Below are 27972 nucleotides of genomic sequence, written 5' to 3'. Positions count from 1 at the left end.
GTGGGGGTGAGAACAAAAACAAAATACAATAGCTCTTTCTGCCTTGGAGCCCTGAGCCTAATACTTGGGTCTGGGGAATGCTGGGATACCGAGTATTTTTAGCAGTGGTGTCCCTAGATAAGCTTTGAGAGATTTCCACTTGTGTGCTTTAATCACTCTCACTTAGTGGTCAGTGTTATACTAGACAAGCCTTGATGGATTTCAGTGTAATTCTATTGGCTGTTTTTCTTATACTTGTTCTTGTTCTTTTTCTGACACACTTATCCAAGCTTTTAAAAAAAAATTCTGTGTATATTCATTCTCAATTTGGGTTCCAGTGTAAACCTATTTTGACTATACTGCTGAGCAGTTTCCAAGGCCTTTTGAATTAATCAAAGGGTTAGGTTGTACTAGAAAGTGGAATAATATTTTGTTTAGGCTTGTAGTGGAGAAAATACTTCAAAGGTACTGTAGCTGGAAGAAAGACTGGGAAACACTAAAACCCCTTTGTACTTCTGACAGACAGAAATCCTACGTGCTGCAGTGATATTATGGTTTTGAGTTGATCCAGACGAGCAGAAAGCAGTCAATTAAAAGAATCGCTTTCTGTTCCTCCTCTTCTTCTTCCTTTTTTTTTTCTTCTTCTTGGTTTTCTTGAGAATCAAAAAGGAAAAACAGAGTTAAAATGATGCACCACACACTTCATAGCCCTTGACAGACAGTTTATGGAGTGACCAAGAATGAATACCTGTTAAAACCTGGTACTTTGTATATGTGTTTATTGACTCCAAGCTGCTTTTTCTCATGGTGAATGGACATGGCTGAGATTGACTGAAGGTTACTGGTAATAATAATAATTAATAATAATTGCTTACACTTATATAGCGCTTTTCTGGACAGTCCACTCAAAGTGCTTTACAGGTAATGGGGACTCCCCTCCACCACCACCAATGTGCAGCCCCACCTGGATGATGCGACGGCAGCCATAGTGCGCCAGAACGCTCCCCACACATCGGCTATCGGTGGGGAGGAGAGCAGAGTAATGTAGGCTAATTGACTTCTGTAAAACTGCCCCCAGTGTGTGTATGTATCTATGAGATAAATGCAATGGACTGGTGTCTTGTCCCAGGGTGTCTCTTGCCTTGTGCCCAATGCTGTGATAGACTTGGACCCACCATGACAATGAATTGAATAAGCAGTTATCTCACTGATAAAGAATATTTGGTGATTAGTCATCAATGTTCTTATTAGTCTGCCTTTCAAGAAAAACAGCTACTGTGGAGTACTGTCACACAACTAACCATTAACAAGATTGACAGATCTGAGCTGATTAAACATCAGCAGTCACTATACTCTGTACAACAACAGCAGCCCCACACGTGCCCCCCAAAAACTGTACACCCTGGACGAGACAACACTCCATTGCAGATCACACATACCTGTAGGCAAAAACGCACACAGTAGGGCCAATTTTACCCTACCACCATGTCTTTGGACTGTAATAGGAAACCCCCTCAGACATGTGGAGAGCATGTGAACAGATAGCACCCCAGGAATGGAACCTGGGGCCCTAGTGCTGCACCACTGCCAGGAAAATGTACAGTATATATAAAATTAAAGCATGAGCCAAAGGGATGATACACACAGAGGGTAGACATCTATTTTTAATACATAAAGATGTCTTCATTTAGGCCTTGTTTCAATTACATCCCATGTCCACTTTGTAAAGTATACAGTACTTACCCTCCTTCTGCGACGTGGTGCTTTATCCGTACGATTACTCCTCTGGCCAACACAGTTCTCTGAATCCTCTGCCTGTCCCGTCTGCAGATTGGGAACACCGTCGGTAGCATCTGGAAAATATGGATGTTTAAAAGGATTCAACTTTTTTTTTACAAGCAGTCCTGCCATCCTCTTCTGTTTTACTCCTCTACTGTGCCGGTGTGATGTAAAACAGCATTACAATTTAACAACAACAATTCTTATTATTTTTTATTACATATAATTAATAATATGGCACCTGTCAAGGGCCCATTCTTATGGCAACATGCCCTGCCCCTTATTTTATTGGAGAAAACAATGCTTTTGACAATAACTTCTGACAACAGTGGTAGCCACTGCTCTGTCAGCATTTCTGTAACTGGAATGGAATTGTGGCAGCATTAAAGGAAACATAGAAACTGTTGAAAACATAGAAACATAGAAAGTTACATACAATTAAGTGTAGCACTGATCCATGCAAGACCTGCCTAAACAACAAGAATGCCCATTAGAATGGCGGATATTTGGAGTTTTCACAATTAAACTTGATGCCCTTCCAATATGGATACAATGTTAGTGTGGTTTTAAATACCCTGAAATGTTCCCTGAAAAACTCAATTTTACCTCCATTAAGCTAGACCTGTTATAATAATGGGTATTGGACAATAACTGGGAATGAAATAGGAGATTATTACAAACAGGTACATACATTTTCAGGTTTGTTACATTTTTGAACTCCCAATCGTTGAGCGGTTATTTTTCTTGTTTTACTCCTTGCCTCATACTGATTAATTTGCGAGTAGTGTATGTGATTTAAAATGTCTGTGAACTGATGTTACTAAGTTGCTGTCAGGAAGTTACAGCTGATGGGAGCTTACAAGACAATGAGAAAAAACATTCTTTTTACAATAATGATAGATGTTGCACATACCATGATCCCCATTTTCAGACACAACTCTGTATAAAAGCAAGTATGCATCCTGGGACCTGAAAAATGACAGCTGCTCAATAATTTGATTTATATATATATAATATATTGTATACACTATAATACACTAGTAATACACAATATTATACTATACTACACTAGTATATATACACTAGTCTGCATAACAGACTGTATGACAAACATTAATGATTCATGAACATTTCATGAACATATCATGAATAAGATCAGACCACATTTTTATGCGTAATGCAGAAATTCAGGTAATTCCAAATGGTTCACAAACTATTTCTTGCAACTGCACATTGTGCAAATACTCAACATTTGTCCGACAAAGAGCTTAGTCAAATCAAAAGACCTAAGGAGAGAAAATTGAGCATACCTTATGTAATGTATACTTGTCTTCATAATGATCTGATAGTCCTGTAAGCAAACCAGGAAGTAGAGGTTAAACACATACTGAAAAATAGTCACTCTGTTTTGCAAAAAGTGTGAGGAAAACTGAGTGCTAATTCTTTAATCAAACTTTTTTCATTCACTCAGACAAGCCCTGTATCAAACAGAGTAATGTGCTCAGCTGAGGGTGTGACACACAGCCTCACCCCAGTGGGGTGAGCTAAGGCACTGCTTCAGTGGTAGTGGAATGGGAGTGTGTCTATCCGTTGTTTAACTTCTCCATCCAATACAGGCTCTTGGGGGAGCCAGAGTCCACCCAAAAACCAGGTGGAAGGCAGGATACACATAGACAAAGACACAGACATACTCCCACCTGGTTGAATTTTCTTAGAAGCCAATTTATCTACCGGTATTCTGAATCTGCCGTCTTTGGACTATGGGAGGAAACCAGAGAACCCAGAGGACACCCACACAATCACAGGGAGAACATACAAAGTCCACACGGATACCCCCCCCCAGGGTGCCAGTGCTGTGGGGATGCGCTGCTAAAACTGACTGTGTTGTTTTTCCACACCACTGTCTGCAATATGTTAAACATCATCATCCTGTTTGTGTGTAGGGGGCATGGGATGTGTAACTTCATAAAGAGGGATTTAATATACATCTGTCGTGTCTGGTCGTTATTGGGGGACCAGAAATGTTTCGTTCCTGTCCTTACAATATGTATTTAATGTTTCTGTTCTTGCAAGCTCAGTACAATGGGAATTGAATCCTAGCAGCTCTTGGTTTTGTTTTGCTTTCACTGTTTTTGACATCATAAATGAATTTCAGTTGATACAAACAAACCCAATGTAGTTAAATCAGGAAGCTTTTTATTTGGCTTTTCAGGATCCAACTGAGGGATTCCAATCATAACAGCAGAACGATGCCGATAGAACCCCCCCCCCCCCCCCCTTTGGAAGCTGCTGTACAGGCAAACATGGGAAAGAGGGGAGGGAAGGAGGCAAAAATGAAGCGTGCAGCTGGATAAATTAGAATCATGAGGTTTCTGTATAGATAGGCAGAGGGCCGAGACCAGGGCTTGAAACTGCCTTTTCAGTAGTTTGGTCAAATGGATAAATGGTCTTTATAATGCGGGATCGGCAGGGATGACAACGGCCAGGTCCCATCGGCCTCAGCTGTTCTAATTTGTAATCATTCCTGACATCATATCCTCAAGTAAAGAAATTAAAAATATTACACGTAAGCCCTTCTCTTCCTCTGCCTTTTGCATCTCTCGTGCAGCCCATCTCTCCCTTTGCAGCTGCCCCTTGGTCACTCCTCACTCTGCAAGGGGGTCCCAAGCTCATCATCCTATGGCCAGGGGGTATCCCTCAGCTAAACAGGTTAAGCCAAATTTAATATGACTAAAACACTAAGTAAACATTTTCAAAAAACTTTTCTTGTGTGTTGTTTTTTCTAGTGAAACCATAGTTGACATGGAGTTAGTCTTGAGGATCTGCTGTAAGATCACTTTTAGCTCATGTCACTGTTGAATTTACATTCCCTTGTATTAAATTTATTTTTAGATAATCTAGTTATTTATTTTTTTGTGTATGATGACATTTTCTCCATATACATACGTTCTCGTGCTGCTCGGGTTCCTGGTAACTAGGCATGGACTTAAACTTCAAACACAAAAATCAAAGAAAAAGAAATTAAGATCAAAAAGTGAAATTCACTGTTATCTTGAATTACTATGGTGGACATTAATATGTTTCTGTAATTTAGTAAATTATGGATAGGTATTAAAATGAATCTGTGCAGTTACATTTTCACATGCAGCAAGAAAGAATGACCATTGTGATTACATATAACTAAATAATAAGCATTTGACACAAATAATTGGATTTATACAGTATAGCGTTTTGCATCATAAAAGACACCAGAGCATTTTATACAATATAGGGAGAAACTGCTGTACCAGTTCAATTCAGGAGGAACTGAGGCCAATTTCATCCCTAAAGTTGTATAAGCCCATGGTGGTTATCAGCCAAGATACTAGGATTCACACCTGTCAATTATCATCCTTATATTAAAGAATAAGAGCACAAGGGGAACATACTATAACACTTACTTTAACTTCTGTGTCATCAAAAATGTACCATTTTCCATCATCCAATGATTTAATGTTTGCCACATAATGTCCTCCTCTGTAACTTCCTATGTGATTGCAAAGAGCATACAGTTCGTATTTTTGAGGTTTCTGAAAGACAAGTGTTTTGAAGATAAATAAATAAACGTAGGAAGCAACACCATGAAGATAATAATGTTCTGTTGCTCTAAATTATGCAGTTTGAGAGGAGAACAAGCCCTAGATTCTACTCATCAACCTTATCCCACTTCCACACAAGTACGAGACAACGCAGATCTCTGCTCAGCAATCCCATCTTTACTCCCCTTCCAGCTGCAGCTCCTCTTGTCCAATGTGAGTATTAAGTTCATACTGAGTATGAAGACAACTTCATACGTATGGCCAGGATGTCACCCCTAAAGTCAAAGGAATCAAATCCGAAGGCGTCCCCGCTCAGTAACGGTACTGGGATTGTTTATTACCGTGAAATGCATTAAAGAAGTAAATGAAGCCAAACAAAATTGTTTCAAAGCTGCTTGCCGTGGGATTCAGTTCAATTTATTTTGAATCTTCTTGAATTTAAGCATTGAATATGCATAATCTCTGTCACGGGAGGAATGAAACATTCTAGGTCCTCCGTAAGGGTCTGACAACAGATGCCTAACGAAATGCAAATGGAGGTTGCATGAGGGAGGAGACCCCCCCCTTGAGCCCGTTAGCTCAGCTTATTGAGGGGTTCAGGTGTCACACCTTTCACAAGACAGGTTAAAACCTAAACACATTTTAAACGTGTCTACCAAAACATTAAAGGTTCGATCCAGATCCAAATTGTATGCTGCTATCTAGATGTTTTCCTAAACAATTTCTTTTCTCTTCACCAACTGTTATTATCGTTATTATCCCCATTATTTCTACAGTATTATAACTTCTTTGTAGTTCTTTGATTCACTATATCTAGATGTGTTGTTGCACTAATTCCAAAAGTACGTTGAATTGGGCTTTCAACAACTGCTTATCTTCATTAAAGCAATTTGGATTTTGTGAAATTAAATGCACATTACCATTTTAAACTGTATCGTAAGAGGAATGTTCACTGGACACTCTATCTTCACATAGCTCTCTTGATAGAAGTCGTAATCAAATCTTTTCAGATGTAGACTTAAAATATCTGGCATTTCTCCTAAACAGCAACCCTGAAAAAATAAGCAAAATGAGAATCAAAATCATAAAACATCTAAGACTATTTTCCAAAAACGCAACTGATATTAAAACAAGCAATGTGTGTATTGGTAACCAATCATTATGCATTCAATGCCCTCCAGTTTTCTCTCAATTTCTATGAAATCATTTGCCCCTTGAAAACCCAAGAAGGGCTCAACCAAACGTTTCCCATGAACATGAATTCCCACCCTTGGTAAAATGTGAAACAATGTTTTTTAAACAAAAGAAAATGCCTGTCCCTCAATATTTTCCACAAATATTGCAAACTGAAGTATATACAGTATTGTATATATTAACGTCTGTGACAAATCAAGTACTCTTCATCAAGCGTATGAATCACAATGAACTTTTAAAATAATGTGTATTATAGTCTATTAAACGATAAATATTGGATAAGATTAGATTTCCTTATGTAGAATTCAGACAAGCAGGCCTTGTTTGACTCCAACTGTAACCAGTTAAGCTCTTCAGCTGATTGGGATTTTTTCAGACAGCTGGACATCCGAATGTGGATTCTGAGACTGTGAGTGTATACCATTTTCCATTCTGTGGTTAAATTAATTTTGTTCACTTAAACACTTGCATTATGCTGAAGGTACTCAATTATAAAAAAAAAGAAATGGAGTTGATTGGACAAAAGGTACGACATTTTCAGACCCTCTTGGAAATAAGAAGATTGAAAATCAGTTAAATAATTGACTGGTCCTTATATTCCAAGATACATTAGAAATTGAGTAAAACACATTTATTTTTAACATTGGCAGAAGGGAAAGATCCCATACTGTATGTCCAGAGAAATTGAACAAATCAAAGTTCTAAATTCTATCGCTTTGTGTAGATTAGAAATATTAACATATAAATCATTCTATGTTTATATTAATATACACATACTGTATAAGACTGAAATTGACCAGAGGCTTGGGATCAGGTATGAAGTAAATCTTCATGGTTTCACATAGCAGTTACAATGTAACAGGTTAATACTGATGTTCATGATGGATTGGGCATCGATCTGAGAATATTGGATCATGGTAGAAACCAAAACCATGTTCACAATCCTAACCATGACAACACACCATTTCTGTGTCGGTTTTGTCTTCACAATTGTCGCAGTACAGCTGGTCTTCTCCTGTCATTTGTGAGGTTCTGAAAAATTCTTCAAGAGCATCCTCCTGCGAAGAAGGACAATGAGGAAGATGGAGAAGTACATCAGCGTATGGAAAAGCGGAAACGTTTGGTAGATTTCTTTGGTATCTTTGGTAAGATCCTAATGGATGCAAGAGAGAGACGAATATGTAGAGTATGTGACACAGCTGGCCTTGCTGAGGGAATGGGTGTCTAGCTGTGAGGATACGCTGCCTAAAACCTCACTTTTATGAGGACTGAACTAGTCTCCTGCAACGGTATAGATGGCAACTTATACAGTATATAAGGCAAGCAGACGTGAATGAGATTTGGGTCTAGCCATCCCCCAAAAGTACCAAAAGGCCAATAGTTGCACATTGGTTCAGAAACCTTCAGCTGTTTCTCTGTTTAAACAGTTATTAATCAATTCCCATTAATAAAATGCATTTAAATTGTAATTATGTGTTAAAATCTACATGGTATTAATGCATTTAAACAAGAAGGAACAAGTAAAGGTTTATTCCATGCTGAAAAGAGAAAAAAAGAACACCTGAAGAAGGCTCCACAGCTGAAACGTTGTTTCTTTTCTTCTCTTTTCAGCATGGAATAAATCTTTATTCAAGTAGGTAGCCTACGCATGCTGACGCAGCTACCTACTTGAACTTCTTTAAATAAGAAACACCTGCAGAAAGAAATAATGTTGTTCCCAATCATCTAAATATTTTAGATACCTCACAACATCAAATAAAATCTGTTTCTGTATTACATATAGGTCCTTCCATCCATTTCCTAACCACTTCTTCCAATTCAGAGCAGCAGGGGAGCCAGAGCCTATCCCAGAAAGCAATGGGTGCAAGCCTGGATACACCCTGCATGGGATGTCAGTCCATCACAAAGTAGACACAAGCACTCACAACAGGGCCAATCTTCCCAGAAACCAGTGAACCTACCAGCATGTCTTTAGAGTGTGGTGGGAAATCCAGACACCCATAGGAAACCCATACGAACAAGGAGAGAACATACAAACTCCACACAGGAATTCAACCCAGGGTCTGAGTGCTGCAAGGCAGCAATGATAATGTTTCTTTATTAGCCCTATACAATTTCTTGCATTAGGAATTCATCTTTTCACATACCCCAGCTTTTCTCCATGGAGACACAGACACACAGACAGGGAGAGAAGCTTGGGGTCAGAGCGCAGTTAGGGTTAAGGGCCTTGCTCAGGACCCAGTGGAGTAGGATTCCTCTGCCGGCCGCAGGATTTGAACCAGCAACCTTCCAGTCACAGGCGCAGATCCTTAGCCACAGAGCCACCGCACCACTATGCCATCCCTCTTATATACAATAAATAAGGTAAATATGATATATATAATAGATATGGATACTGATGGAGCTGGATCTTACTTACAATATTGTAGAGCTCATTGTGTTGTACGTTAACAGACAATGGAATATCCAGGAATTGACTTTTATCCTCCTCTGACAGAAAGTTGCATTTCAAACACTTTGTTGTATGTATTAAAGTGCCCTGAAAAAACTGAAGACATAAACAAAACCAACTGCCATTGAACAACTCGAGATTTGTTTCCTATTCAGACATTTGTAATGAGGACTGGCAACACTGAATAAGAAAATGCATTTTAGGGGCTTGCTTTTATGGTGGACTCAGTCTTCAGTGAAAACTGATGCAGACAACTGACATCTTTCAACACAAAATCTAACATATTTAAGTGCCCAGGAGCAGACCAGCAACCACAATGGATACTGTGACACAGAGATTTAAGTGTTAAGTGATTTAGTGAGTTTAAATTCACCATGACATATGGAGGCAACATAGCAATGGCAAGGCAAATTATTAAATGCAGCTATTAATTATTAATTACCAGGAAGTCATTTAGAGATATCTCCAAATAATTTCAAGATATCTATAAATGATTCAAGATGGACATCATAGGAATATCTTCAAGTGATTTAACAATATATCTCAATCATTTCAGACATCATCAAATATTTAAAGATATTTGAATGCTTATAGAAATATCTAAAATAAATCACTTGGCTTCCCATATACAGGAATCATTTACAGGATAGATACTGTATGGGATACAATTCCTATACAGTATATGACATATGTGAGTACAGGAACAAGTAATAGGTTTATTCCATGCTGAAAAGAGAAGAAAGGAAACATAACATTTCGGTTGTGGAGCCTTCTTCTGTTGTGACACAGCCACAAAAACACTTGTAACATTGTTACTCTCACACCTGAAGAAGGCTTCACAGCCAAATTGTTGTGCTTTCTCTCTTCTCTTTTCAGCATCGAATAAAGCTATTACTTGTTCCTTTGCAGACTATGCATGCTAATGCAGCTACCCACCTGAACTACATACAGTATGAAAGTACAGGTACAGTGGGTTAAAGATTGCAAAGTGTATTAAAGCTGGAAGGTTAATAAGCAAGCATTATTTTCTTGTGCAGGTACTGTATATGAGTGCCAATATTTGATTGTTCACCTGAAACGTGATGTAACATGTTCTGGACATCTCTTTTTGTTTGTGTAAATAAAGCCAGTAGCACCTGCTGTTCTGTTTCTAGTTTATGAGTAAAGTGAATTTGACATACCTTTGAGGCATCTCTGCTGACTGCATTTAATATCCTCTGGAAAAACTCCTCGGCATCTCTTTGCTCATAAACTGAGAAAAAAAGTATATGCACTCAAGAATATGATAAACATTAACATAAAGCTTTAACTCTTGTTTTTACAAGAAATCCAACTCACATCATTCTGCAAACCAATGCTACTGTAAGTAAAGAACCATCATTAAAGTACATAAATAAAATGTACATAAATGTACATAACATCATTATTGCAAGATTTGTCATGTACATTTTTACATCATGTATTCTAGAGCTCTGATTATAATTCACTCATTTTATAATTAGATACATATTGAAATTAGGATTTCTGTAATTGTTCTAAACTCATTGTCCTAAAAGTAGATATTGGTTTTCACAACCTGAGACTTATTTTATCAAATGGACAGTAAGTGTAGGTTTCTGTTATCCTTATCCAAACCTATTCATTTTAAACAACTTTAGCTGCCATTTTATTTCATTTGCAGGTGGTTTTGAACACATGGTCCACATTCAGGGGCTTAAAAAGATGTCCTACACTGACAGACTGAAGAAACTGAGTCTGTTTAGTCCTGAACAGGGAAGGCAGTGGGGGCAATTGCCTTAAGGCAATAACCCAGGTAATCAGGATCCTCGACGCCACTGAGAAAGTCAACCCAATGGACTTCTTTATCAAATGACAACAGTCAAACTCAAACGAAGCACAATACAGGAAAGTGCATTTAAAACAGAGAACAGGAAGCATTTCTTCACCAAAAGGGTGGTGAGGGTGCAGAAGAACAATCTACTCTGCCAGGTTGTTGAAACCAATACCCTGGTTTCTTTTAACAAATGGCTGAATGAGATCTTGCAATCAGGATGGGGGGAAATCTCTACTTTACACAAAGGGCTGTAGGTGTCTGGAACAGGCTTCCAAGTCATGTTGTTGAAGCTAACTTTTTAGTCTTCAAGAATTGTCTGGGTGAGATCCTTTCATGAACTAAGTATTAAATACCAAATGGGCTAGATGGGCCAAATGACTTTCTTTCATTTGTAATCTTTTTAAGTTCTTACATTCAGAAGTGCCCCCAATTCAGAGAGCGTATGACCTACCGTTTACTATCCCAAGACTCTTTACGATGCCCTTTGTTTCAACACATGCGTGTCCCTGTTCTAGTCCTTCAAACAATGTCCTGAGCTGGAATGAGACACTTCCTTCGCTCTCCTCCTCCATCCTGACAAAACGTGAGGTTTGAATTATGTATCAATACACACAAGATATTTTAAACATTAATTTAAAGATATTATGGGATATGTATAATTATGTAATTAAATTTAATTGAATAGGTATTTAATTTCATAGGTGTGCAATGATGAGTTAAAGAGAAATTAAAGCATCTTAACAACTGGCTCTGTGGAATTGAAATCCTGCATTTCTGCAAGTAGACCTGGTTTTAATGAATTTATATGGCTCAAATACGTAACTTTAAATATAACAAAATACTAAAGGAGGAACATTCTCCACAGTATCCATCCCTTCTTCACCTGAAAACAAAATTAACAAAATACAATCTCCAAAATAAACAGCAACACAGTAAAATATTGAAGTGTTTCCAGACCCATTTATTGCAGTTCTGAATTCTGGGGTCATGAAGAAGACTTGCAGCACTGTGTTCAAGTAGCATGTTGCTCCTTGGTTTTTCAAACCATTGTAACCTGAAACAAATACAAACACATCCGGTATTTTGTCAGCAGCCATTTAATGGTCAGCACTGTATTGCACCCTTCTAATCAGAACTGGCAGCCCACTGAAGCTAAGCAGGTGTGAGCCTGGCTGGTATCTGAAGGGGAGACTCCTGGGAAAGCTAAGGTTGCTGCTGGAAGATTTGTTAGTGGGATCAATAGGGCGTGTTTGCCTTGAAATCTGTGTGAATCCTAATGCTCCAGTATACTGTAGTGATGGGTACATGATACTATAAAAGTGGCACCATCCTTTGTGTGAGACTTAAAACTAAGGTCTTGACCCTCTGTGGTCATTCAAAATCCCTGAGTATCTCTTGAAAAGTGTAGGGGTGTAACCCTGGGGTCCTTCCCAAAATCTACCCATCATGGCCCCTAATAATCCCCGTCTCTGAACTGGCTTCATCATTCTTTTCTCCTCCCCACTGAGAGCTGGTGTGTGGTGAGTGTACTGGCACACTTTGGCTGCTGTCCTATCATCCAGGTGGGGGCTACATATTGGTGGTGGTGGAGGTACTTACATGTAAAGAGCTTTGAGTGGAGCTTCCAGAAAAGGGCTATATAAATGTAAGGATATTATATTATAATAAAATGTAACACAAGAATGCGTTACTTTCGGGCAGCATGGTGCTGCATTTTTTCCATTTTAGCACAAAACCCCAGGAACTGAACTGAGGGCACTAGCATGCAACATTGTGTTTCTCCTTTTTTCAACATAGAATTAACCTTTACTTGTCCATTTGCAGCCAAAGCACTGACACAGCTCTGCACGTGAGCACCAATAAAAATGTTTTTGTTTATACTGGAGGACTAGGATGAGACTGTTTCCTTACAGTTTGTAGTCAATCTTTGCATCCAGTAGAAAGAAAGAACTTCAAAAGTGTCCTCCACTTTTGAAGTTCTCATGATGCAAAGCTACTGTATGTAAATTGAAAACAAAGTTAATGAAAAAATGTATACCCAGTACATTAAAGCCAGTTAAACAAGGGCTTATTTTATTCCTTCACTCTACTTGCAATGCTGGAACCATGAATCTGAGCAGAGGACAATGAACACAACTGAGCAATTGAGTAGTAGTTTAGTAGTTATTTTGTCTAATATATATCCATGTACAGTATATACTGTATGAAGTCCAAGTACATTTCTTCCTTTTTGTACTTATGAATTCTGTGCCTTCTAATCATGTGGAAAGAACAAAGCTCAAGTCTGGAGATCATATTAATCGGGGTGTTCCTTTGCACTGAAGAAAGGTCTGTAAAGGGCAGAAAAGTTGACAAACAGTTTGCTCTTGCATGTTTTCAATTGCTCTACAAACAATGCTGGGATTTGCATAGAGAAGCTGGAATGGGAGATGTTCTTCTAGCTGTCTCATGAGCAATTGAATGTAGATCATCACAGATAATAAAAGGTAAATAATCATGTTCAGTCTCACCCTTTACTGGCTGTCCTGCTGGGTCCTGGTCCTCAGTGCTGTCATTCATTTGCCCAGTGAAATCATCAGCAATGATACATGAGCCCATCCTCTTTCACACCCAGTCTCCCACTCCTGCAGAGCAACAGGGAGTCCTCTGCTCAGAGGCTGCAGAAATGAAATATGCCATATACACGCACATAGAAGCTACAATACTTTGTATATTCGAGTGGATCATGGGTAGTCACGAATGATCAATTCATCAAAATGATGTCAAATACATCTCCTCAACATGCAAAAATCTGCATGCCTTATTTTTCTGAAAACATGCATGCATTAATAGAGTGAAAAGTTTCATTTGATGCCCACTGCAGGAATAAAGTGAGCGGTCAATGACTTTGTAAGAGTTATTTCTGTAAGAGGGTGGCAAAATATTCAGTGAGCAACCGAAAGAAAAACAAAAACGACTGCTAAGACCATTATGTTAGATTCCCTGAAAATCAAGCCACAACTCTAAGGTTTCATAAAGGTGACCAGCCTTAAGTACAGCTTAGTGCACACCTCAAAAAGAAGTCACCCAGCTCTCTTTCATAAAATATCTATAATATTACTGCACATACTCACCCTTCACCTAATTATCATGGGGCATTACAACATGAAACTGCTCATGTGTGATTCGTTTCCATCCATACTATACTAATTTAGCAAGAGTGTGTAATTACACTTTCATTGGACCAGAGATGAAAAACGTGCAGAACTCAAGATAAATATTATAGGAGGTGATGAATTATAACACCACAGCGCACCCTAATGTCCACAAAACTAATCACATGAAGGATCACTTGGCAGCACAGTCTTCAGTCACGACATGCAGAAAGGATAAAGCTGTTTAGGAAACGAAAAGGGCAGAGAAGGAAATGTCACTTGTTTGATTGACTTACTCAAAGACAAAGGTGGTCTAACGTCTCCGCCCGTGTTTGCTACAGAATCCTACTCCTCTGCAAGCTTCTCAGTCCTTGACTCACCTCACCATCAGAACCTGTTATGGTTCCTTCAGTGTTGGACCTGTCGTTCTCTGCCTGCTGTTTTCTGTCTGTGTTCCTCTGTACTGAGGCTATGGAAAAAGACATATAGAGCACTAAATAGCTCACGTACCAAAACTGAATTAAATACAGTTTGAAAATTTTTTATAGGAAATTCATGTAAGGTTTTCGAAAGCAACTAATGGAGTGTGTGTAGGTGGTCCTTTCAGTCTATATGCATTGAGACTCCATTGTGTTCGTTTCATCAGGTTTGTTCAAACAGGATGGCAGGTGTGATAACTAGTTCAATTTTCGTTTTTATGTCTACAGAAACAGACATGTCATGGTAGAAACAGCATAAAAAGACCAAATACAACTGTACCAGAAAATATGACCTGTTTGCTCAAATAGAAATAAGTTATACAAATAACAGGGATGTGGGAGGTGTGGTTAGCATTCTTGTCTTGCAGCCTTGGGTTCAAATCCCACATTTCAATCTGGGTGGAGTTTGTATGTTCACGAGGATACCCTTCTGATGCTCCAGTCTTCTCCCACAGACCGAAGACATACTGGTACACTATTTAGGAGAAAACTGGCCCTTTTGCGCAGGTGTGTGTCTGTACAGTATGTGCTCTGCGATGGACGGCGATGGAGTTCTAAGTGTACCCGTTTAGCCCCGTTGTTTGCCGAGTTAGGCCCTAGCCAAACCTCCAACATGAACTGAAAGAAGCAGTTAAGAAACTCGGAAATATACTTCGTCCAGTACTTTCAAATCCTATAGAGGGCAGCAAATGTTACTTTTGGTAGGTTGCAGTTGAGAGAATTTTTACTTACTGATCAGGAGATCAGCTCAGCAGCTAAATTCTTTGAAACTGGTATTAATCTAGCGTCCTAGATTATTACAGAGGTGCGCACTAACCGCGGAGTCATCTCCGGTTAATACGCTGCTTTCAAGTCATTTTAATTGACCCAAAAAGACGTGAGGCCACTTGCAAATAGTCGCATGATTTAACATTATGAACTGCTGAAAAAATATGGCTTTTTACATTCATCCTGACCTATTTAACCCATCAAAATGTGAATCCTTAGCATGAATTTCTCGTTCGTGCCAAAGAAAACGAATTCAGGGATGTAACCAAGCTACCTGTCGCCTTTAATGTTACTGTTTGCCGCGTATATTATTGTACGAATCAGTAAGCAAGTTAACATTTGACGAGTATAATCGAATAACCAGAAAAACACAGAAGTGAAATCAAAATACTTACATAATCACGCAGCTAAGCTCCTTGAAAAAGAGTAATTTGCAAATTACCTTTGTCTGGGACTCAACGACTCAAATTTGTTTTGTGGGATATATATTTTCCCTAGCAGGCGAAAGAGTCTTGGGATATATCCATTTACAGCAGCATCGTGTGCGAAGGGAAAGCGAGTTCATACAGATGTAGGACTTAGCGATCTTTACACAAAACACAGCGCATAGCGCTTCGAAGTAAATAGAAACCTCAAGTTAGAAGTCGTTAAAGGGAAAGGCAGTTCTGATGAGAGTTTTATTTCCACTTTCGTTTTCAGTACACACATCTGATTATACTGAGGCGTCGCGTTATTAGATATACAGTATTACTTTTTTACTTTCAGCCAAAGCAGATCTTCCTCTCGTTATCTTATAAACACAGACCCCCTCACTAATTTATCCTAGCAAGCGACGGATACAAGGTGGAGTACCACCTGGGCAGATGCCAAGACCAGTTTTCCTAGAAACCAATTAAACTAGAAACTCCCATGCAGACAGCACTGCAGGTGCTGATGTAGTCAGTCTGATTACACACGATTCCATGTTTATATCATGCAAACCATGGAACAAAAAACTGCAGGATCAAAGTTCTCTTTTCACATTGAGAACACGGTGTCACGATCGCTTCTCCTCCTCTTAGGGAGCTCCAGCTCATCCTCGTTCTGCCTCATTCCAGCCCCTCTTCAGTTCCCCCTTAAAAGCCAGACGCAGACGTCATTCGTAGCTCTACATTGAATCACGTTTCGCGTGAGCCCGAGTCCTGCTGTGTCTGGCTCGGTCATGTTTTTAACTTTCTGTTCCTGTCCCTGTTCCTGTTCCCCCCGCCGGTCCCGACCCGGTTCCCGTTTTTATTCTCCCGGATTGATCGCCTGGCCATAGACTTAAGCTTCTGTTTTGGATTCCCGGTTTGGACTCACTCCCCCTGGACACCTGCACACCAAGGACACGCCCCCTGTCTCCATACCCGTCTCCTGCATGACTTTTCCCCCGGTGTTTCCAGAGACAAATTAACACAAAGTATAAAGATGTACTGGTGTGTCAATATGACAATAGCAAAATGGACTTTAATTGTGTTCAAAGAGAAGATAAAGCATGCTCACAGAAAACAAACAAAGAATATGTCCTAGCCAACACAGTTCTTCATCTTTATAGATATTCCACCTTGAATATGGGAAATCGGTATAGAAGGTAATCATTATTTCCCAATACATTAGCTCTAACAACAGCAGACATTGACACAGGTGACAAGTATGAGTATGTTGATGAACCTACTGCTCTAAGTTATTTAACGTCTACATTCATTTTACTGTTGAACTGATTAAACAAATCAAAGTATATTACAGTACAGATATCCCATGTTAACATATTCCGGGTAAAGTTGCTAACAATTTAAATCTATGCCTTTACTGCTAAAGCCAAGTAAAACAAAATCAAACATTAAACAAACACGTGGTTAAGTGGTACGATTTGTATATTTTGTGGTTATTATTTTCCTAAGGCAGGTAGTGCCAACGCTGAAGCCAATGTATGTTCAGGCTTCATATTCCAATAAAGGTAACAGGGTTTAAAGTATTGAGGCTGCATAACTGTTTAATTAAGCAACATTATCATGAGATGGAAGAAACACTTTGAATTGAGGTTTTTGTGACTGGGGTAGAAGGCTGCTGACTCAATGGGATTCACAAGCATCACAGTTTTGTTTTTTTATCCCAGGGCCTGTGGCATATGGAGATAATGAGATTCAGCTACAACACTGTATGAACAGAGAAGATCTCAATGTTTGGTGCCTTGCAACCTTCAGCATGCACTACACATGGAAGGAAAAAAATGGCCATTTATGTATCACAAGAACATGGAGATCATTTTGCAATTCATCACCACCCACAAACCTGCAAAACAGATAAGACAATTCAATCTGGCCTAAGCTGGAGGTCATGGACTGAAGATCATCATTATCCCTGCATACTAATGAAGAAAAAAAACCAAAAAAGTCAAATTCCAGCTTCATTCACGCTCTTCTGCTTCTCCTTCCACCCGGCAATTTCAGTACCACAAAGATATGAGACCTGTCCTTGATCTGGTAATCTGAAAACTTGCCAGAGTCCTCCAGGTTCTTATCAGTGTATATCAACCGCAGCTCATCAGGATTGCCTGGGAAACAAGACAGGGCAAGTTAACCAATGCTGCACCAAATGAGTTGCATCACCGCCGTCACCATTCTCAGGTGAAGATGCTTGATTCCAGGGTCATTTCTAAGAGATGGGATACATGGACTCCATCAACACTGAAACTTTCTTGGCACCGCACAGTGGTGGGTGCAGAGGTCCAGTTCCTGGGGTGCTATCTGTGCGGAGTTTGTATGTGCTTCCTTTGTTCATGGGAGTTTTCTCTGTGTGCTCTGGTTTCCTCCAGAAATCCAAAGACGTACTGTATGGGTAGGTTAACTGGCTTCTGGGTGCTTGTGTTCGTGTCTGTGTGTCTGCCCTGAAATGGACTAGCATCCTATGCAGGGTATATTCAGCCTTGTGCCTGTTTCTGGCAGGGCTCCAGCTCCAGCTCCCCCCGAGACCCTGTACTGTTTAAATTGGAGAACCTTTAGGTTTTTAGCCATGTTAACCACTGAGCTGCCGTTCTGTCCTCAATGTGTTATGTCAAATAAAATTAGAAACTGGGGAGGGTAAGTGATATTCAGAATGTGCTGATTTATGGTTGGACGTTTATGTGCATCAAAGTCCCCAGTCTTGTTGTAATAGATCAGATTAGCATAAATACAGCAGGGCCATTGGAGCTATATATTTCTATGGGAACTTTAGACTTTGGGTGCTTGGTGTGTGGGGAGTGTGTGCATTGCCTTATATGATTCCAATCTAGTTGTACATTCCGATGTATGCAGGTGAGGGAAGTATTCATTATAAGCTCCAGATTGTTTGAATATAGCTTGGAATACATGAATTAGTGAAAAACTCTAGCCAAACATTAATAGCTGTTCAGCATAGTCTACAGTATATGTTACTAGTGGGTTTTCACAGAGCTCGAGCCTGTGACTAGAAAGCAAAATAAGCTGATTTCATGTAGCGCTGAAAATGGACATTAAAAAACCCATCATGAAATTTTTATGAATAATAATATTTGAAATCACACCAAAGCAGATACATGTCCACTTTAATAACAAGACAGAAATGTGTTATAATGCAAAAGGTCTAATGAAGACCAATTTAAATGTGCAGTATAAAATACAGTGCTTCGGAACCAGAAACACTGACAAATTGCTATTCATCACCCAGCAAATAATTATATCAAAATTATCTGACTAAGAAGTAATTTTGTAATAACACATGCTCTCTCTTCAGATTGAATCCTTCCTATACCTCTTCATAGTCTCTGGTCAGTAGTCTTGAGTAACTGAAACAGGGTTTTGTTGCTCTGCTGAACCAATAGGAAATAGTATGTTCTTTACCTGAATTCCCAGGAATCTTTTCAAATATTCTCTTCTTGAACTCCAGAATGCTGAGATTATTCATTTCTTCTTCTGAATGCCCCACATCGATGGCCTTTTTTTCTCCTTTGATCCCAACCACTATGACTTGGTAAGTCTTTCCCATGTCGCAGCTGTTGTTGTTGTGTTCTGAGCTAGCTGTGTTTCTGGCTGCGAGCTGTGGTGACCTGGCTTTTTTTTTGGTTTCGCTTTGCTCTTATCAGGAAGTGCAGACGAGATATACAGCACATGTTGTGACTCCACATGTTGTGACATTTTGATTTTACCAATGCTTGTGAAGTTAGCCATCATATCATCACTTGTTACTACCTTGCTCATGCATATCTTCAATGTAGAAGGAAGTAGATTACCTGCAAAAGGGACATGGACATTAGTAGGAAATTTCGCAAACATTTGAGAATACATTTAAAAAGAATACATTTCTTTGCTCCAGGTGCAGTATAAGTTTTATACGTAAAAGGTGCGTGATTCAATTAATGTATAAGTCTTACACCCTGCAATGCCTTCATTGTATTAGTTCTCACTCTTTAAGGTTTCTCTTTCCAGGAAATGAGATAAATAGACTTACTGTAAGTGAGCGTGTTATCCAGAAGTCACGAGGTCTGACTTAGATACAGTATGTTCTCTGTAAAGGAAACAGCGCTTTCCTGCAGGATCTGCACAAAAACCAACAGGGTATTAGCAATTAATTTCAAATCCCAAAACAAGCATAAAAGTGCTGAATGTTCAGAGTAAAAAACGTTTCAGTTTGAGGTTAACCTGACCACCAGAAATGTATATAACATAATTTGCAAATGAAAAAAACTGTCAACAATTAAATACTGTTTGAGGCAACATTTAATCATTTCATTTACTGTTCATTACAAAACTAAGTAAAAGCTCTTGCAAAAGTATTAGATTCTAGAATGTTTGGTTGCGACTTTTGATCCAACCGACTCAGTTTTGTGATACAGTTTACCCGAGGTGCACCGCCCCATCCAGGCCTCGGGGAGTTTCCGTAAAAAAAAAGTCCAAAACCTGAGTTGGGCCCCAAAATCCAGCGCTGACATTAAAAATTGTCTAAGTAGAGAACTGGGCTGACTGAAACCAGGGAGCTGCTGCTGCAGGGGTGTAGACAGGGCGGTGAGAAAGAATATACAGTGCCCTCCAGAATTATTGGCACCCTCGGTAAAAATGAGCAAAAAAGGCTATGAAAAAATGTCTTTGTTGTTTAGCAGCTTGATCTTACACTGAAAATATGAGAGAAATCTAACCTTTCAGTGAGGTAAAATTATTCAAAGAAAAATTGTGACACAATTGTGTGTTTATGAGACAAATGTTTCTTTTTTTAAATTTTTTCTTTGAATAATTAACAATATAAGATTTGATATATATATATGATAATATAATATACAAGAATGTAAGATGGGGTGGTGGGGAAAAAATGAGCAAAAGGAAATCCAGAAAGTTAGATATATATGTATATTGTGGTTCAGATGGGGAGCTGCGTCAGCTGCAAAGGAACAAGTAATAGCTTTATTCCATGCTGAAAAGAGAAGAAAGGAAACACGACGTTTCGGCCGTGGAGCCTTCTCCAGACACCTGAAGAAGGCTCCACGGCCGAAACGTTGTGTTTTCTTTCTTCTTTTTTTCACACCGCGCAGGAATAAGAAACGCTCTGCTCAGGCAGCACCCTGCTGAATCCGACTCTATCACAATATATACAGTAGGAGAGCTGAAGTAAGTGACAGAAGTAGTTGAGATTTAGATCTAACCTTCTTTCTGAATGTGTGTTACAAGCTTAGATTGTAAGTGTGCAGGTTAAGAATTAAAATAAACTGCATAATATTGACTGTTGTGCAATAAAATAAACTGGGCCATCTTCAGTTCCCTTTTGGGCACACATCATAATAATAACAGGGCAGTTACTGTACCTATTTGAATCCTCAAAAACCTACTTGAACTCTCCAGTATTAAACCACCTGTTACTGAAAACATTACTTCTGCAGCTTCTGCCTTCTCTACACATGTGACCACCTGCTAAAATATACAGTCCAGCTGAGCCCTCTTTGATCTGTGACTAACAGCCTTGAGGAAGGCAGGCTGAAGTTAAACTGCACTCCCATTTTCAGTTTCTAGTGTACTGTGTGTTTAAAAGGATATGCTATTTAAATAGACTTTGAACTGCATTGCTACATAATATACTGTCGTTATTTGTTATTGTTGTATGAATATAAGGTGGAACTCCACCACCATTGTTCGGTTTTTTTTTTTAGCAAATGTTTGGTTAATTTTGTACACAGAATGAATAAGCACATTACACCACTAAATTTCATAATGTTTACTTATCTGACCTCCTGTTTCCTGGTTTATAAAACACAGTGCTGTGAGCATATTCTCGTTCAATGTACCATTGTCCCTCTGAGTCTCACTCCAGGATGAACCTTTCACCATAATATACGACCTGAATACCTGAATCACCTCAGTGGAGGTTTTAAACAGTCCATGCTTTCATTTATCCATCCTTTAATCTATTTTATAACCACTTTATCTAATACAGGAATGCCAGAGCCTATAGATTTACATAATTTGGATGAACCAAAATACCCTTAATTTATTTAAAAAATCGTTTTTGAATATGAAAACGTTATACTGTATGTAAGAATAAATTCTGAAAACAATAAAATACAAATAAATAGGAACTAATGTACTAGTAATGGATCAATCGAGGAAGAATTAAAGAGCCTGTAAATCACATGTTTATGAGATATGGTTGTATATAAAATCACATGTGGTGTCATTTCAATTATTTATCAATTTCATTCCATCAGGGGAAATGATTTTGATTACATTTGATGTATAAGGTTTGTATAAAGTACATCCATACTACATCCTTTTTTGTTTTTATTACAATACACATTTTCCCTTAAAATAATAATAATAATAATAATAATAATAATAATAATAATAATGCCTCTTTCTGAGCTTTCTGAACTTCCATCCCTTCGTCCATCCATTTTCAAGCACTTTCTCCAATTCAGTGTCATTGGGGATCCTATCCTGGCAAGCAATTAGCGCAAGGCAGGATATACCCTGGACAGGACACCAGTCCCTCGCACACACATACACACAAACACACAACACCAGGGCCAATTTTCCCAGAAGCCAACTAGCTGGTAAGTTAGTGGATTGTGGGAGGAAACCCACATGGACACTGGAAGAACATAAAACTCCAGGCAAACAGTAACACAGGGCCCCTGCAGTGGGAGCCACTGTGCCACCATGCTGTCCTCCTTTCTATTATTTATAATTAAAAAGCAAACATGCCAAATTATTTTTAATCATATAAAAATAGCAATGATAACATTTCAGTAAAGTACTACAAGGGTGCACAATGTTGGAGCCTTTCCAACGTTGCTGAGTTTGTTGTTGTGACAGAGCTTCACTCTCTGTTTTGATTTCTGATTCTGATTCTGATTATAGGGATCGATTGCATTCACAAGCCTCAAAAAGACTTATTAGATACCAAAGGTTAAAAAAACTATTCAAAACATTGAGTAAACATTAAAGTTGACTTTGATATGACTACAGTTGATACTGTCTTTCCAGATTCTCAGATTTATATTCACAGTATAAAATTAAAAATCACTTACTACTCAGCTCAGAAACTGTCTAAAAATCTAGTATAGTTGATTGTTGCTGTTAAATGAACTGATGGAGATATTTCTTATGTAAAAAATAGAAAGCGCAGATATAAGGTATTTAAATATTTCCAACGCAGCTGAAAATTAATATAAAACCTGTGGAATCTGTTGAATTTCAGTACATTTTAACGTGGTTGTTTGCAATTGGCTTTTGAGTAGAATTTGTCCATTGCTTGTTCAAACTTAACCAATTATTCAACTTGTTAGCTGTTGTTCTAGAATCACATTACTGGACAATATCTGAATTACTGGAAAAAATCTGAAAGTTCTGCTGAGAGAACATACATCCTCGAATATATTTATTTAAAATAAGTGTTGAAATTTCCAGAAAACCAATAATAAAGACATAATATGTTTCATCCAAGATCACAAACCACTTTCCTGAAATAATTTACATAGGGATTCACATTGTACCCACTGTGATTCACAGGGTATATTTCACAGCAAGCTCTCTGTGCTTGTGAAAGGATTAAAAACATCATTTAAGCCTGTAAGTATATTTGGGGTAGTCAGCTGAGAAGGAAGGCTATAAATGACGTGTGCTCTAAGCTTGGTAGAATTTGACAAGACCAGTGTGGACTGAATGACGCTAATTCTTGTAAAGGGCCTGCCCAGTCAATCCGAAAGAGAAAGTGTTTCACACGCCTCGAGGAAACTGATATTTGCAAACACATCAGCAGTGTACGTTGGTGCCGTGTTTGTGTTCTGTTCATTCCAGAGGGCAACAAACACCTTTTTTTCCCAGAAGTAAGACTTCTGCAGCAGTATGACGACCCAGGAGCAGAACAATGAAAAGCGCTACGACCCAAAGGACACGACCCTCAAGTTTGTGAACAGGAAGGATGAAATCAGTAAGTGTTCTTCGCTGATGAAGTTTGGAAAATGGAATTGTGTGAGCTTGCGTTGTTTTCTTTAAATAGCTACGTTAACAGGAACCAGTGTGGTTCACAATTGGTAGAAGAAAAATCATTTTAACAGTACATGCAACACTATACCATGTATAGAAAAAAACATATAAAAGGAATCTGATATGGTGTTCATGAGACATTTTTTTTATAAAAGAAACAATAGGTTTATCCCATGCTGAAAAGAGAAGAGAGAAAACACAACATTTCGGCTGTGAAGCCTTCTTCAGGTGTGAGAGGAACAATGTTACAAGTGTCTTTGCAGCTGTGAGTGTCATACCTGAAGAAGGCTTCACAGCCGAAACGTTTTGTTTTCTCTCTTCTCTTTTTAGCACGGAATGAACCCATTGCCTATTGCGTAGTCCTTTGCAGACTACACATGCTGACGCAGCTACCCACCCGAACTATTTTTTTAATAAAACACAGCTTTCCTTGGTGGGTTTAAAACAGAATTCAAAAGAAAAGGGGTCTAAAAATAACTCTGTGTTTCTATAGTTGAAAATGGTGAAGAAAAAAGATGGATGAAGACTGAGAATGCATTACAATCTCTTTATTCTTATTTCTGTATTTCTGAATTTATTTTCGTAGATTATGCTATGAAATAAAAGCATTATAGCATTACAGTACTATGGGGGTACTGTTATGCTATGAATATGAAATAGACTTGATAGCCAGTACATGTACTGGAAAAACAAGAGCTCAGCATTTAAGAAATCAAAACCAGCCATAAAAATAAAATATTCTTCCTGGAATTACTTCCAACTGTTTATATAACTCTGCACCCTCTTTTTTATCTTTTCAAATGTTTGCAGCTTCCTTGTCAATGATCAGATAACAGGAACTTAACTAGGTGCAGGTGAAAATGAGATAAGACTGAAGAGAACAAAGCCTGTTGATTAGTCTGGGAATGTAGCTTTATCTGTCCTTATTTTATGTAGCCATTGGCTGTATCAGATGAGAAGCACAGTGTACTGGAATGGATATATGTATATAATGAAAACCCTCAAAATAATGCTAATCTCCATAAGGAGGTAGCCTACTCCAGGAGTTTACGATCCTGGTGGGTCCACACACCTGCTGGTTTTCATTCCAGCTGAGCCTAATTAATTAAATGATTCCTTCAATGAAGTAAGAAGTTGCTTGATTTTTCTCCAAAGTTTGTACTTTGTTGGTTATGTATGCAAAATATAATAGTCAAATGGTGACCTCAGACATGCTGAAGAACTGAAAGTGATCAAACTGTTCAGGGTTTGATCATACAGCTGGGAGTTCGGCTGGAACAAAAACCAGGACGTGTGGGGTACTGCAGGACCAGGATTGTCTACACAGCATTCTCATTATCTCACCACTCATACGAATTACAACTGTTTAGCTAAACAATATGCATTGTTGTTTGTTAAGCTCTTGATGATGATCCTGACATTCTGAGGGCAGAAATGTCCTGTGGACATGCCGTGACTCCAAATTCATTGACAGCTTGGTGTCGAAGTCTGCTTGACCAGGTGAGCTGTAATATGACATGTTCTTCATGCATTTTGTCTGCTTTTCAAAGGACCTTTAGCTGTGTCACAGAAATGGATGACCTCTCTACAGTGTGGCCTCCTTGCAGCAGGAAGAACTCTTACAGTATACAATTCACATCTTTCTCACAACATAAATGAAGTGATAACTCAGTGGGCTTTATCACTGTAACTTACAAGCACAAGTACAGAAGCACAAGAATGGGAAAAAGTTAGATTTTAAAAAAACATTTTTTTAAGATGTCTAGCATGTGCAGTTAGAGAAGACAATATGCTGTGAATGATCCTTTTGGTGTATTTTCTGTCTTTCTAAATTGGATAAAAATGTTAAATTCTTAAGAAACACAGTAAGCACAATTTCGGTCAGTCCTCACTTTCAGTTCACAGTGTAGCCTTTATCCTCATGAGCAGAGCCCCAAATCTAGTAAGAGCATCATTGCAGCATAACGGTCTCATAATCTGATTGTCCCGAGTTTGATTCTCACACAGGACACCAGAGCATTGTTTAAACAGGCCACTTGGACCACATGGCAGCCTCTCCTTTGCAACTATTCATGTTACTGTCCCAACCTTCTTTTGTGGTGCTCCAGGGACAGTACAAATTTGTCTGCCCAGCCCTGAAGGATGGAACTCTGCAGAAGTGCGGAGCAGTGTGGTCGTACGAGGAGGTTCGGAAACTGGCTGTTCTTACTGCTGAAGAACAGCAGCACTTTGAGGAAACTCTTGCAGCTCTGGCAGCTGCAGAGTACTGTGAATATAAGTCAGTAAGTACTTTTCACAGGTGGATCTCTGCGTATATGTCATGGCCATGACAGTAGAAGATACTGCAAATTATGGAAATAAATGATAAATCATTGATTCCAGCATTTGAACTTGGTTTTGATTCTGTGAAATTGTCTCAGAAAGCTTTATCTTAGCAAGTACATTTGATGTATTAGGCCTTTTTACTGGTACTGTATATGATTAGAGAGAACAGCATTGATTTATTCATCCAAATGACTTTAACTTCACTTACTAAAGGAAGACTGGGGCAGCCAGCACTAGTGTTACATTAGTTTCATCTGACCTGCCACTAGAGGTCATTCAGGCCTCTATAATAAAATAAATAGATTTGTAAGTGGTAAATTAGTTAACTCATGAGCTAATTGGTGTAGGGCGAGAATCACATTCTCACATAGGTTTCATTTTACCTAAGTACATAAAGAGATTCTTGGTGCTAGATGGTGTTCGGCTGTTAGGTTAGTTTGTTTTTTGTTTTTTCTAGCTTGAAGAGCAGACCTAGACTAAAACCTATGCACAGTATTTTTCTTTCAGTCCAGGTTTGTCCATGTACTTGAGGCTCAGGAGCAGCCTGAGGAGAGTGTTGCTGTCATAAAGACATTTCAAATACACAAATTGTTAATCCATATTGCTTGAAAGAACTCCAAAAGTCCCACCATTGACCATTCATAAAGCCTTTAGCTATATAGCTAATCACCTGAAATAGTATTTTTCCACAACATATTAGTTTTAGGTCTCTCATTTTTAAAGGTGTAATAAACCTCTCTTCTACTGTATATATAAGAGAAGAATAGATTTAATTTCTACTTGTCTTTGTTTGCTTCTCGCATTGACTGAGTCAAAATAGCTGCGTATGACCGCAGGAAAGCTTTGCGCTGTGAGTCAAGCGCTGTTTTCTTCTTTTCCCTTTGAGTGCCCTGGCTGCCAATCCTTCGTGGAGAGAGAAGATCTCGCCAACCTGAATGTCCACTGTACGGTCTGCACCGCAGACACAGGCTCGACTTTCGAGTTCTGCTGGCAGTGCATGAGCCGCTGGAAAGGGCCTGGCCCGCGGTCCGACCGCTGCGACAATGATGGATGCACTAATAAGGAGCTCGAGCTCCTGCTGAAGTGCCCGATGACGTCCTTGCCAGAAACCGAAGTGGCCGACTGCCCCTCCATCCGGGCTTGCCCCACATGCGGCCAGCTGGCAGAGCACAACAAGGAAGGGTGTAAAAATGTGATCTGTCCCCGGTGCCAGGTTGAGTTTTGCTTCGCCTGCTTGGAACTCACCCCCGTCTGCTTAGAGACGAGCTCCTACTTCACACGGTGTTCAAGAGGCGTCGTGCCGCGGCAGAAGGCGATCCCTGTTTGGAATCGTCACGCGTTTTGAGAGGCATTGCAATCAAATGAAACGCTCAGGAATGTCTTTTTTTACTTTCCTCTCTATTCTGATCTAATAGTCCAATTAGATCATTTGAATCACAAGGCTTTGCAGACTTTTCACCATTTTGAAAGTTAAGGTTATGAGGCGTAACGACTGTGGTGAAAAAGCTTGAGTACTGTAACTGCTTTGCAAAACAATGTAAGGTAAAATGACATGCACAGAGGTTAAGACAAACTTTGCGGTTAAAAAGACAAGGTTTAACAGTTTAAAAGGAAAGTGTGGAAAGTATCATGGAAAGTTGATATATGTCTGTGATGACTTGCCATAGTTTGGATTAAAATGACTGTGAGAAAACTTGAACTTTGGAGTAGGGTTGCTACAGGCATGGGTTTGGCACAATAAAATTAAGTTACATTTTTCACTCATCTTCAGTTCATGTCTGATTACTGAGGTTGAATAAAGAACATTCCCACAGGAGAATACAACAGAAATATATGCTGACCGAGCAAAAGTTGCTACACTTCTTGTGCAATCGGTAAGGTGAACATGTAAATGTGCATGGAGCGCTTGGGGCTTTGCAACGAAATCTACAGCACTCATTGTC

The 27972-nt window shown here is 39.0% G+C and overlaps 3 protein-coding genes across 3 annotated transcripts; 1 reads left to right on the top strand and 2 right to left on the bottom strand.

Moving 5' to 3' along the window:
- Nucleotides 1-569: 569 nt before the first annotated feature.
- LOC107077311 (uncharacterized) lies at nucleotides 570-16574 on the bottom strand. Its single transcript, XM_015346431.2, has 15 exons — nucleotides 15640-16574; nucleotides 14247-14419; nucleotides 13327-13473; nucleotides 11774-11870; nucleotides 11268-11389; nucleotides 10164-10234; nucleotides 7493-7588; nucleotides 6257-6388; nucleotides 5199-5327; nucleotides 4705-4749; nucleotides 3069-3109; nucleotides 2672-2727; nucleotides 2195-2224; nucleotides 1723-1832; nucleotides 570-632 (listed from the first exon to the last, which is right to left on the bottom strand). Exons 3-15 carry the CDS (start codon nucleotides 13412-13414, stop codon nucleotides 570-572), a joined length of 1080 nt encoding a protein of 359 aa, XP_015201917.2. The 5' UTR covers nucleotides 13415-13473; nucleotides 14247-14419; nucleotides 15640-16574.
- Nucleotides 16575-16662: 88 nt separating this feature from the next.
- LOC102685445 (uncharacterized) lies at nucleotides 16663-19331 on the bottom strand. The gene is made up of 2 exons (XM_006630298.3): nucleotides 19076-19331; nucleotides 16663-17769 (listed from the first exon to the last, which is right to left on the bottom strand). Exons 1-2 carry the CDS (start codon nucleotides 19218-19220, stop codon nucleotides 17627-17629), a joined length of 288 nt encoding a protein of 95 aa, XP_006630361.1. The 5' UTR covers nucleotides 19221-19331; the 3' UTR covers nucleotides 16663-17626.
- A 4091-nt stretch (nucleotides 19332-23422) lies between these two features.
- On the top strand, nucleotides 23423-27793 carry LOC102685243 (probable E3 ubiquitin-protein ligase RNF144A-A). Its single transcript, XM_006630297.3, has 4 exons — nucleotides 23423-23648; nucleotides 25104-25204; nucleotides 25813-25986; nucleotides 26916-27793. The coding sequence occupies exons 1-4, from the start codon at nucleotides 23564-23566 to the stop codon at nucleotides 27372-27374; spliced, it is 819 nt and encodes a 272-aa protein (XP_006630360.1). The 5' UTR covers nucleotides 23423-23563; the 3' UTR covers nucleotides 27375-27793.
- Nucleotides 27794-27972: the final 179 nt, after the last annotated feature.

This window comes from Lepisosteus oculatus, chromosome 4 (genome assembly GCF_040954835.1).
Source record: "Lepisosteus oculatus isolate fLepOcu1 chromosome 4, fLepOcu1.hap2, whole genome shotgun sequence".
In the NCBI taxonomy this organism is placed as follows: Eukaryota; Metazoa; Chordata; class Actinopteri; order Semionotiformes; family Lepisosteidae; genus Lepisosteus; species Lepisosteus oculatus.
The sequence above is the reverse complement of the archived record's forward strand: the minus strand, read 5'-3'. Positions and strand labels throughout refer to the sequence as shown.